This window comes from Macaca nemestrina, chromosome 2, assembly GCF_043159975.1.
Source record: "Macaca nemestrina isolate mMacNem1 chromosome 2, mMacNem.hap1, whole genome shotgun sequence".
NCBI lineage: Eukaryota > Metazoa > Chordata > Mammalia > Primates > Cercopithecidae > Macaca > Macaca nemestrina.
Window position 1 is genome coordinate 134604673 of NC_092126.1, and position 12511 is coordinate 134617183.

Sequence of the window (12511 nt, forward strand, 5' to 3'; positions counted from 1 at the left end):
TTGCACCTGGTTCAAATAGGGATTTTTTTTTTTTTTTTTTGAGCTAGGGTCTTGCTCTGTTACCCAGGCTGGAGTGCAGTGGCACCATCATGGCTCACTGTAGCGTCGATCTCCTGGGCTCATTCAATCCTCCCGCCTCAGCCATCAGAGTAGCTGGGACTACAGGCACCGGGCCTGGCTAATATTTTTGTATTATTTGCAGAGATGGGGTTTTGCCATGTTGCCCAGGCTGGTCTCTAACTCCTGGACTTAAGTGATCTGCCTGCCTCAGTGTTTCAAAATGCTAGGATTACAGGTGTGAGCCACTGTACCTGGGGATACTTTCGAGAGAGAGAATTATGAATAAACAAAACCAATCAATAGTCATGGAGTGGACTGTCCTGGGCAGACTGGGACACAGGCCACCTATATACCGCTGAAGTTGAAATACCAAAAACGAACTAACTCTTTATATTACAACTTACACCAAAATTCTGGAGGCAAGGACAAAACAGACTACCAAAGAAAAAAAAAATCTTAAAGCAGGAGTATGAGCCTGGACCCCAAGGTGAACTTCTTGAGGTTCATGAAATCCCTAAAACTGGATGTGACATTTTGTGTTCATGTGCATTTTTCTGGGAGGAGGGGTCACTGTTTCTATCATATTTGTAATGGTGCATGTAATCGGAAAGACTTAAGAACTATTTATAAAATATTTCGGTTTTATTATTTCTTATCGAGACTTATTTCTAGGGTTTTGGGATTCTCGAAAGTCATGTGATAACAGTAACATCTTAAAGGTATCACAATTTCCATGCTTTGTAACAATTTAAAATGCGAGGGATGCCAATTCTAGACAATGTTAACTCTAGACATAAAAAGAAGTTTGCCTCCCTCTCCTAAATTATCCTCCTTACTAATCAGTGCATAGGGCTATTACTTAAGGGTCAGTACTTCAAAACCATTCCATTTCACTATTAACAACATAAAATTGTAGTTTCCTTTACAGGTTTCCTCTTGCCAATTTATTTTTTAGTGAACAACGTGGAAATGATACAAGCTACTAAGATTATATGTGGCATTAATGCAAAGCAAAATGCTGCCTAAAGCATGTTTTATATAACTGCAAATAAAAATGCTAAAAAAAAAAAAAACAAACACCTGCTGAATCTTGTATTTTAACCTCCTCCACTTAAAGCAAGAATCCACATGATTACTCTGAGCTTCCAAGTGGACTAAAGGGCTGGCCTTCTAAGTGGGTTTCACCATCTTTCCTTCCAGCGAAATGACCTTCTGAGTAAGGGGCTCACATATGACATCACCTTGGAAGGAAGGGGATGGGCAGGAGGGAAAACTATCAGATGACTGGCTTCAGGTTCAAATTTTTTATAGGGGGCCTGAAACTGGTGAGCTTTCCACTGTAGGCAACACACAAAGTTTACTTTCTTTCCTAACTTTAATGCTGCCAGAATACACATGTACTCTTACTTTCTTAGGAGAAAATGTGTCATTTGATTTCCTTCCAGTTTATGTACTCGTGCCAACAACTAAAATGCTTAAAGAACCAAAATGAATTGCTACCCAGAAACGGTGGTCAAAGTTCCAAAATTTGATCAATAAAATTGCTCATCTACTCACAAAGTAATCTTCAGCCAGTAAAGTTACGCATTTTCGAGGTTATGAGTACACCTGCACTGGTAAGCATTTATTTCATTTGTTTAAGCAATCTTCAGAAGTATATAAATATTTATAAAAGAGAGCCTATGCTGGGCGCAGTGGCTCATGCCTGTAATCCTAACACTTTGGGAGGTCGAGGCAGGTGGATCACCTGAGGTCAGGGGTTCAAGACCAGCCTGGTCAACATGGCAAAACCAAGTGTCTACTAAAATTACAAAAATTAGCTGGGCGTAGTGGTGCATGCCTGTAGCCCCGGCTACTCGGGAGGCTGAGCAGGAGAATCACTTGAACCTGGAAGATGGAGGTTGCAGTGAGCCAAGATCGCTCCACTGCACTCCAGCCTGGGTGAAAGAGCGAGACTCCATCTCAAAAAAAAAAAAAAGAGCCTACTATTTTTACTTATCTGTAATTTTCTTTTTGCAGCAAAACGTTAATTTGTTTACAACTCATAAGCCTCCTGAAGGCAGGGTCTGTCTCTTCAACAGTTCTGTATCCCATGAACACCAGCACCATGCCCAGCCTGCTTTGGAAATGATCACCAACTTGCACTTAATTAATTCAGATCACTCTGATTCTGAATTTATGATGGGGCCAATTTTCAATTTTCATTTGTATCATTCATAAAAAAATTTGCAAAGCAAATGAACAGACTAAGTAAAAAGATAATTTCAGTTACTAAGTAGAATATTTCTCAAGAACTTCAGAAGCAGTATCTATACCCGATTAATGCCTTCATTAATAAACCACATCATCCAAGAATGTGACCAGCTCAGATTTGGTTCAGTATGTGGATCTGCAAAGAGTGGCATTTCTCTCTTATTTACTCTCATCTCCCTGAAATTAGACCAAATTGGTGATGTTTGACTACATTTTATGATCTCTATCGAGTAACCACTTATAGCCTCCTCTAACTTTCCATTTTCTTTTGTTTGTATCATCAGCCTGTGAAACCAGAGAGCGCTGCCAAACATAAAGCAGGGAAGTGTGAGATATGCTTAAAATATGAGTCACAGTATATTTGGGGATTTGGGTTTCTTTTTTTTTTTTTCCCCTCAAGCTATCAGCAGATCAAATCCTCCCTCCCTGTCAAGCCTTCCTCTATGCAGAAGATCTGAAATTTGCTAAAATCGGTCTCTCGGTGTAGTTATGAAGGGTGAGAAGATCAGAGATGAGCACTGTTAAGATTTGCTGTAGGATTTCCCTTTCATTTCAGAGCCACTCCGGCGGAGATGCCTCAGCGAGGATGCAGTATGGCAAGATATATTTAAATATGAAGGTTATTCCTTCTGTGAATCACCAAGTCTATATGCATATTTTTATAATGAGGTAATATACCATGTGGCCTAGGATAGTAATTTCTCCTCTGTTTGTGGAAGGCCAGCCAACCTAATAAAGCTTACTGAATGTGCATGACCCTATCAGGCAGCTGAGGGGTCCTTCAGCAATCGTCTGTGATACACACACACACACCAGTCCACCAACCCTTTAGATTTCTTTTCCCCCGCCAAATCTTAAAGCTGGTCTAAATTCTCTGCTTGTCAACTCCTCTACTTGGGGGGTAGGAAAAAAAATCAAGACATCTTCTTTACCAAAACCAGCATTCAAGATTACCCCTTCTCCCCCCACTTTTTATACAGACTGAAGAGCTCAGCAGAATGTGTGAGGTTGGTTTTGACACTGTCCTTGCCAAGAAAAATGAAGCCCTCTATATCATCCTCTGCTGCATGGTGGCTAAAAACCCTGGAACAGGCAAGAAGAAAAAGAGCCCTCAAAAGGAAATCCCCTGAAACTTTACTTCTTATATTTAGCCCTCAAGGAACTTCGTTCAGCTTGGAAAAGAAGTTACCTAAAAATGCCATATGTTTTTAAAAAGCAAGTATGAGGGAAAATAATTCTACCATAAAAAAATCACAAATGATATTCAATACTGAAGAGCAGTGTGATCAGGCAGATTGTGTATGTGTGTATTTTTTTATTATCTCTAACCAAAGCTCTACTATGTGTAAGATTTTCCCCCCAATAATATATTTTCATTTTCCCAATGCACTTGAGGTCTGATGAATTCAAGAGGACTCGGGGTATTTTTTAAGGCTGTGAGAGCTCCAAGAGGGAGGCAAAAAGAATGGACCATCATTTGAATCAATGAGTGACAGGCTGGGCTAGCTCCCTGTATACATTAATAAATTAGAATTTTAATTGTGTCTCTGTCCACAGGAGATGCCCCAGTACTTTAATATGTACCAACAATTGGCTATGTTATGGAATCTGCAATGTGGCCTCCGCTGCTGACCTCTGAAACACAATTCCCAGTCTGACTACGGAAACTGTTCAGTTTGATCCTTTCAACTTATTTGAATCCTGACAAATAAGCTCACAGCTGAAAGGTCAATATAGTCATATTTCATCCTCCAGAGCTGTTCTTAAGACATCTGCACAACAAAGCACTTCTTATAGCACCTGACATGGGCCCTCAATGGCACTATACCTCATTAAAAATGTCCCCTGCATGCGCATGCATTCCAAGGCACATGGTTTGGTGATGGTTTACCAAATAAGTGTTTACAGAAGGGTTAGTAAACAAGGCACATTGTCAACTCTTCCAATAAAGTGTCACTATAGTGCTGAACTCTCTCTGGAAAGTGAGTTTCCCAAGTACATGTAGAAGAACTAGAACTTGTTGGTCAAGGTCAGTTTGATCTTTGCGGATAATCTGGGAACAGGCTGTGGTTCACCCTGACCTGTGAAAAGTAAACACAAGCTAGAATTTAGGTTGACCTCATTATCCAATTAATTGGCACCAAGTTATACACCTATCAGCTACCGCTTACAGATTCTGTCCCCTCCTGTGATAGGGATGCCCACCTTCAGCTATGAAAGTAGTCTGAACCACTTAGCACCCGGGTGCCAAGTGCCCTCTCTTACATGTGAGCATGAAGACCCTGATTCAAGTTTCTTTGAAATTTCTATTACAATTTTCTACTTTGAGTCAAAAATCCAAATTAGAATTTTTTTTTTTTTTTTTTTTTTTGAGATGGAGTTTCACTCTTGTCACCCAGGCTGGAGCACAGTGGTGCAATCTTGGCTCACTACAACCTCCACCTCCCAGGTTCAAGCGATTCTCCTGCCTCAGCCTCCCTAGTAGCTGGGATTACAGGCACCTGCCACCAAGCCTGGCTAATTTTTATATTTTTGGTAGAGATGGAGTTTCACCATGTTGGCCAGCCTGGTCTCAAACTCCTGATCTCAAGTGATCCGCCTGCCTCAGCTTCTCAAAGTGCTGGGATTACAGGTGTGAGCCACCATGCCCAGCCACAAATTAGATTTTTATAAACTTACTCCTTCTTCTACTCCATTAACCCCTTGCCTTCAACGTGCCTGAAATCAGAAGTTGCTACAACAACCATTTTTGTATCTTTACATAAAAATTTCTTGCCACTTAAAAATGATGACCTAGAGGGCCGGGCGCGGTGGCTCAAGCCTGTAATCCCAGCACTTTGGGAGGCCGAGACGGGCGGATCACGAGGTCAGGAGATCGAGACCATCCTGGCTAACACAGTGAAACCCCGTCTCTACTAAAAAATACAAAAAACTAGCCGGGCGAGGTGGCAGGCGCCTGTAGTCCCAGCTACTCAGGAGGCTGAGGCAGGAGAATGGCGTAAATCCGGGAGGCGGAGCTTGCAGTGAGCCGAGATCCGGCCACTGCACTACAGCCTGGGCGACAGAGCGAGACTCCGCCTCAAAAAAAAAAAAAAAAAAAAAAAAAAAGATGACCTAGAAACATTCTGAACATATCCACTGAAGAATTGGGTATATATTAGAATCATTACAAGACATAATATTAAAAGTACCACATCCTCCTCAGGCCAAGTCATAGTTCTTGATGCTACTGACATTCTGGGATGAATTACAGTGTGTTGTGTCCTGTGCATTGCAGGGTGTTTGGCAAGATCCCGGCCTGTACCTACTGGATGCCAGCAACACCTCTGCCCTGGTAGTTGTGGCAACCAAAAACGTCTCTAGACATTGCCCATTGTCCTCTGGTGGGGGGCAGCAGTGGGGGGGCGGGGGGGGGGGAAATCATCCCTATTGAGGATGACTACACTAAAATAAGTGTGTGTCTGTGTGTTTATTCCATTTCCAGATGCAACATAAGAGAATGTCGTGACAATTCTGAGTACTATGAACTTTTCTCACTGGTAACCTACACTGCCTATCAGCAACTCAACACTTGCAACTCCTTATCCTTCTATTATAATTCACCGATCAGGAGATCTTACGCCTGACAATAAAACTTTTGGTCAAATACACATTTTCCCCAAAATGTTATACCCTGCTAGTAAACCAAAAATGCACTTTCCACAGAAGATTTTCTTACATGATTTGCAATGCTCAACACAATCCACTCCTGAACTGCTTATCAGTTATCCCAAAGGGTAGAATGTCAATTTAAAAAGAAAAAGAATTGTTACCTGAAGAGCTGGTTGTTTGTCATTCCTCTTGGGAGATTTTAATCCACTAACTTGCTGCTGCTGTTGCTGCTGAAGGAGGAGCTGTCTTGCCACCTGAAGTGCCTGGAAGGAAAAACAGATGAAAATCCTTTGCGTTACTACACAGGTTCGGGGGACTCTTCATAAAAAAGGATTCCAGGAAGTGCGCTTTGGGACTGGGTCCTGACTTTCCTATTTCCTGGCAAATGAAAACAGCAAACGAAACTTCCCATCAGTCTTAGTTGGAAAACTTTCCAGAATTTGTTTACGTTTCCTTTCACTTGGTCAATTTCATCCACAGTTCCACAGGCATCTAAGCATATACTTTATTCCTACTACAGATCTGACATGAAATTTAAGACCATGAGTGATTGGGACTCTGAAGAAAGATGACAGAGACACTAGGAGGAACCCGGGCAAAGAGGAAAACTTGGGAGACACTACAGGGCCCTTTTTTAGGATCACCTTCACCCTCCCCCCAGTTCTTCTTGGGGAAATGTGGGGACTCAAGTTGAAAGTAATACTTTCACCCGATCTGAGTCCAAATAAAGAGAAACAACTAAGTGGTGGATCACAGGAAAAGTATACACTATGGGTTAGGCTATCTAGGAAGGAAGATGAAACAGATGAGACATACCTAGGATGACCTTGATAGAAATCAGAGAGGAAAATTTGGCAAATCTGATCTCTAGTCATCTTAAAGAGGAACATTATGTATCTGTGAACAAAACTGGTTACGTTTATTACAAATGACCCTTTCAGGCTTACAATATGGAAAGGTTTTTCCTTAAAGGTAGACATTGGGGAGGTAGTATGAATTGGAGATAAAGCAGGAAGAAAACAGAAGAGTCCTCTAAAATGTTTAACATATGACTGACAAATCTTTTTAAAAGTTCAAGACTGGGCGTGGTGGTTCACGCCTGTAATCCCAAGCACTTTGGGAGACTGAGGCGGGCAGATCACTTGAGGTCAGGAGTTTGAGACCAGCCTGGCCAACATGGTGAAACCCTGTCTCTACTAAAAATACAAACATCAGCTGGGTGTGGTGGCAGATGCCTGTAATCCCAGCTACTTGGGAGGCTGAGGCAGAAGAATCGCTTGAATCCAGAAGGCGGAGGTTGGGGTGAATTGAGATAGCACCACTGTGCTTCAGCCTGGGTAGCAGAGTAAGTGTCCACCTCAAAAAATAAAATAAAATAAAATAAATAAAAGTTCAAGTAAAAAAGAAAAAAACAATGTCATCGATACACCCCCACGAAGACATTCACTGCCAAAGAATTCAGAACAAGAATAATGGCTAGCCACACACCTTTCCAAAGATGGCAGTAGGATTAGCAACAGAAAACTGAAGTTTGAGGATATTGTGCTAGAAAGTCATATGAAAAGTTGGGTTACTTGAGTCAATGCAGCTGAGAACCAAGAATGGCAGAGAACATGGCAGAGATGTCGAGAATGCTCATTAAATGGTGTGCTTAGAGTTTAGACACAAAATGAGACTTCTTATTATATGAATAATAATTTCTCTATGGTAACCAAATTATTTGTGCATCAAAGAAGAGGCACACATAGATGTCATCAATACATCAAAAGGACCTGAGGCTATAGTCTTAGAAACTTAGCGTAACGGACTTATGATGGTAGTGTGTTCCTTAAAAAGGAACAGGTACTTCATTTATATAAGAAAATAACATGTATATTTACAAGAAAAGTTACAGGGACAATGGTGGAAGGGAAGAGAGGTAAGAGGGCCTGGGTGTCCCTGTGCATTGAACTCAGAAGAAAGAGAAAACAGAGTAGTCTAGAGGATTAGTGTTCATGAGCAGACACCTAAAAACATGGAATGTGCAAGAACAGTGCTTCTCCTAAAAGGACACGCTCACTGAACTGTGCTCATAACTAGAGTTGTAACACATAATATTTTTAAGACACTGTGTAAGGTTGAGTGGCGCCTTTGTGTTTAAGAGGTGCTAATGAAAGCTGACAAACACAAGCACCGATACATAAGTGACAAAGAAAAGACCACGAGAAAAGTGGAACCCTGCTATCCCACCTCCCTACTACGTCCACCCCCGTGTCCCAGGGAGGCCTTCTGCCTACTGAACTCACCACGACCAGCCCTTCAGATGTAATGCACGGGCTGGTTCGGCTGTGAAGGGAGAGACAGATTCGACAAGGCCTGCCTGGAAGAGCCTCGAGAAAAGGGGCTGTCTGAGTGGGGCATCTGGAAGCCAAGACGCCTGGGAGAGTTGCCTGAGACTCTAGCCTGCTGTCTCAGGGAGGATTCACCATCACTGGACTCCGGGTTTCCTTGTCTCCTTGGAGACGCTCAGTACATGCGTAGGTGTAAAAGTGGGCAGAGTGAAGATTTCATTTATATCATATAAGAAAAATAGTCCCAGTCCCCTTTGCAAGGTGTCTGCAGGAGCAAAAGCCTCTTCTCCTACTATATATGTTCCCTTAGTTATTTCACATGAAGGTTTTACGGCTTTTTAATGTAGAAAGGGAACGGTTATATATTTTAAGTGCTATCATCAGGGTTCTCAGAATAATAGACCGATCAGCAAAGAACGGTTTGGTTGCTAGTTGGAAAGGCAGAGAGAGGGACTGTAGATGACAGTGCAGAGAAAAATATGGTGGGGAAGAGGAGAAAGGTTACACACACATTTAACACTAAAATAAAGCAAGCAAAGAAAAACAAAGTAATGAAGACTCTATATAACTTATACTCCACCAAATACTGGGAGAACAGGCACTCACTTTTTATTATTATTATTATTATTATTATTATTTTATTTATTTATTTTTTTTGAAGACGGAGTCTCACTCTGTCACCCAGGCTGGAGTGCAGTGGTGAGATCTCGGCTCACTGCAATCTCTGCCTCCCGGATTCAAGTACTTCTCCTGCCTCAGCCTCCTGAGTAGCTGGGACTACAGACGTGTGTCACTACACCTGGTGAATTTTTGTATTTTTAGTAGACATGGAGTTTTGCCATGTTGGCGAGGCTGGTCTCTAACTCCTGACCTCAGGTGATCCACCCGCCTCGGCCTCCCAAAGTGCTGGAATTACAGGTGTGAGCCACTGTACCCGGCCTCAATTTTTAAACAGTCAAGTCTCAGAGCAGCTATAGTCAACTCCTCAGTTCAGCGAAGTGTCTTCGAGAAAAACATACACACATATACACAAAACTATTCTTTTTTTTGGCGGGGGGAGGAGGGGGCAAAATCTTGCTCTGTTGCCCAGGCTGGAGTGCAGTAGTGCAATCTTGGTTCACTGCAACCTCTGCCTCCTGGTTTCAAGCAATTCTCCTGCCCAAGCCTCCCGAGTAGCTGGGACTATAGGCACCTGCCACCATGCCTTGCTAGTTTTTGTGTTTTTAGTAGAGACAGGGTTTTGTCATGTTGGCCAGGCTGGTCTCAAACTCCCGACCTCAGTGATCTGCCCGCCTCAGCTTCCCAAAGTGCTGGGATTACAGGCATGAGCTATCATGTCCGGCCATCACAAAACTATTCTTATATGAGCATGGTCTCATAAATGTACATAAGCAAAGGAAAGTATAGAACTTAAACCTAAGTTTTCAACAAATGCTTACTGAGCTGGCTCTACAGAATGATCACACATTTCAAAATTAGCTACTAGGATCCACAGATTTAATTTTTCTGGTTTGAAGGGGGTAAAAAAGTCATACCTTTTTTTTTTTCAGACCCAATACAGGGTACCTGAACTTAAATAATCATATTGCAAACCCCAGCCTCTTCATACCATCTCAAACAGAGGCCCACTAAAGATGATAATCCAAGATACAAGCACAGGGGGAAAAGGTTTGCAAACTTGTGTGAACCCAAGGGAAACTGTAGCCGACCTACTGAACAGAGAACACCACAAGATAAAGATGTGCAAACTGGCTTCCAAATTTCAGCCCCCAAATGAATAAACACAGGTAAAATAACTTTAAATATTTGGGATGGAGAAACAACACTAGTGCAGAGAATAATTCATTTTGATATGAATTGCTATGAATTATCCCACAATAATTCCCCAGCTTTATCAGGAGTATGTTAACAGAGTAGGAACAAATTATTATCCATATCCTCCCCAAATTAAAATCCATTTAAAAATTGCCTTAGGTCTCAGCAGGAGTTTTAAAACCTAACTGAACAGAACTTATAACATGCTTTGAAATCAATCACTAAAAGGTGTTTCCTTTCCATGATATATAAATTACTGTGGTCTAGATTTTAAATTGTCACATGCAAGGAGAGGCAATAAATCCTTAATGTTTAACACTATGTATCTGGGCATTATAATACAAATATCCAGCATCTACGATTTGTGAAAAGTAAAAAAACGCTTATTATAATGTTCAGTGTGGGACAGTGAAAAATGTGCAATGACTGATGGGATCCCCTTTGGAAACTATGTCAGAGATCTATGTTCACCATGTTTCCTGTAGATGATGACTTGATAGCCATTTTTACCTGTTATGTGATCAGAACAGATTATGTCCTTCATCTCCAACTCCACTGCCTAAACCCCAGAGATAATCTTTTTTTTTTTTTTTTTTTTTCCTTCGAGCCAAGGTCTCACTCTGTTGCCTGGGCTGCAGTGCAGTAGCACAATCATGGCTCACCGTAGCCTTGACCTCCTGGGCTCAAACAATCCTCCCACCTCAGCCTCCTGAGTAGCTGGGACTACAGGCATGGGCCACCACACCCAGCTAATTTTTTCATTTTTGTAGAGACAGGATCTCACTGTGTTGTCCCAGCTGGTTTCAAACTTCTGGGCTCAAGCAATCCTCCCACTTTGGCCTCTCAGAGTGTTGGGATTACAGCTGTGAGTCACAGTGCCAGGCCAGAGATTACTCCAATACAATTGAGGAGTGAGAATGGACTTTTCTTATTCTTATAACAATATCTCAATCACAATTAGAGAAAAGTCCCTTAGGATATATTGTTTGAAGATAAAATTAGATTCTCTGGATACAGAATGTGTGTGGATATGTGTTTGAGTTTATGGGAGAGGGAGACAGAAGGGTGAAAAAGGAGGAAGGAGAGGGCAAGCAGCAGAAAGAGAGAGACAGAAAGGATATGAATAAATGAATTTCTCTTTTAAGAAGCAAGGATCAACTCTGACTCAAGTTCCAGATCAATTGCTAATGTAAATAATGTAAAAGGTCCAATCCCATCTCTGGAGACCTTTTACTCTTGGTGGTGGTTCCTGGGCTGGGTTGAGTCAACACTTCCTTTATAACAGATGTGACAATTGCCTGGCACTGGATAACCTGGTCCTGTATTTTCATGCTAGGCTCGGGTTACAGTAAAGACACAGTTTGAGGATGTCACAGAGTGGAGGTGAATGATAAAACCAAGGCACTTAGAGCCCAGTTGCACACATTCACATTTATTTTCCTTCAAACTAAAATAAGCGGCTCTCTGAGCTAAAAGAAGAAGTGGGTGGGGCGGGGGGAGTGGGGGGCAGGCACACATCACTTTCATCTCAACTGTGGATTGACTAGTCTCCCATCTATGCCTGCATCTGCACAAGGGGTTGGAATTGCCCGATGGCTGGCATGCCATGGTCCACGGCCAGCTCTCAGCACTCAAGAGCCAGTGAGATGGTCCTTTCACTGCTGGCTTGGTAGGTCATGTTTTCACATTAACTGGGAACCTGGACATTTTTGACACACCTTCCATTCTATTGGTCCAAGATTACTTCATTCTCATCAGTGCCTTCATATTCTTAGTAAATAAGCGCCATCTGTTATTTACAAATTATGTTTTACATAAGCATGTTTACAACTTCTGAGCTATTTACATTCTAAGATCATAGCAGGTGCTTATATTTAGGGGCTAGGTAATTCTGTGTTTAGCATGTTTATCAAGGTAGCCGATGTTCAAAAACATGTCTACCATATTTTAAGAAACATCAACAAGTTTATATAAAATATGGTTTGAACAGGCATGCACACATACATAAAGCAAGCTGGTAGAAGGAGAAAATCTTTCTAAAATGTTTTGTATAACACACTTGGTGACAGGGTCTGAGATAAGCCACTGACACATGGACGTCTTAAAAAAATATGACTAACTGGAAAGTTTCTAGTCATGGGCCAGCAAACTATAGCCCGTGGACCAAATTCAGTCTCTCACCTGTTTTGTACATCTGTCATATATCAGCTCAAGGAATAAGAATGGTTTTTGCTTACTTAAATGGTTGAAAAAAATAAAATAAGATTATATTATGACATGTGAAACTTATATGGTATTCAAATTTTGGTATTTACCAATAAAGTTTTATTGGAACACAGTCAAGCTCATCCCCTTATATATAATCTATGGCTACTTTCCTGCTACAAAATGGAGTCAAAGAC

At 41.6% G+C, this 12511-nt stretch overlaps 1 protein-coding gene across 14 annotated transcripts in view; it reads right to left on the reverse strand.

The window, feature by feature from the left end:
* LOC105479577 (forkhead box P1) overlaps window positions 1-12511 on the reverse strand; it is a 630259-nt gene that overhangs the window by 151222 nt on the left and 466526 nt on the right. For all 14 annotated transcript variants that reach the window (XM_071089096.1, XM_071089092.1, XM_011737586.3 and 11 more), the window contains one exon: window positions 6126-6227. In XM_071089096.1, the coding sequence (XP_070945197.1) occupies window positions 6126-6227 (102 nt within the window). The remainder of the gene's footprint in view (window positions 1-6125; window positions 6228-12511) is intronic.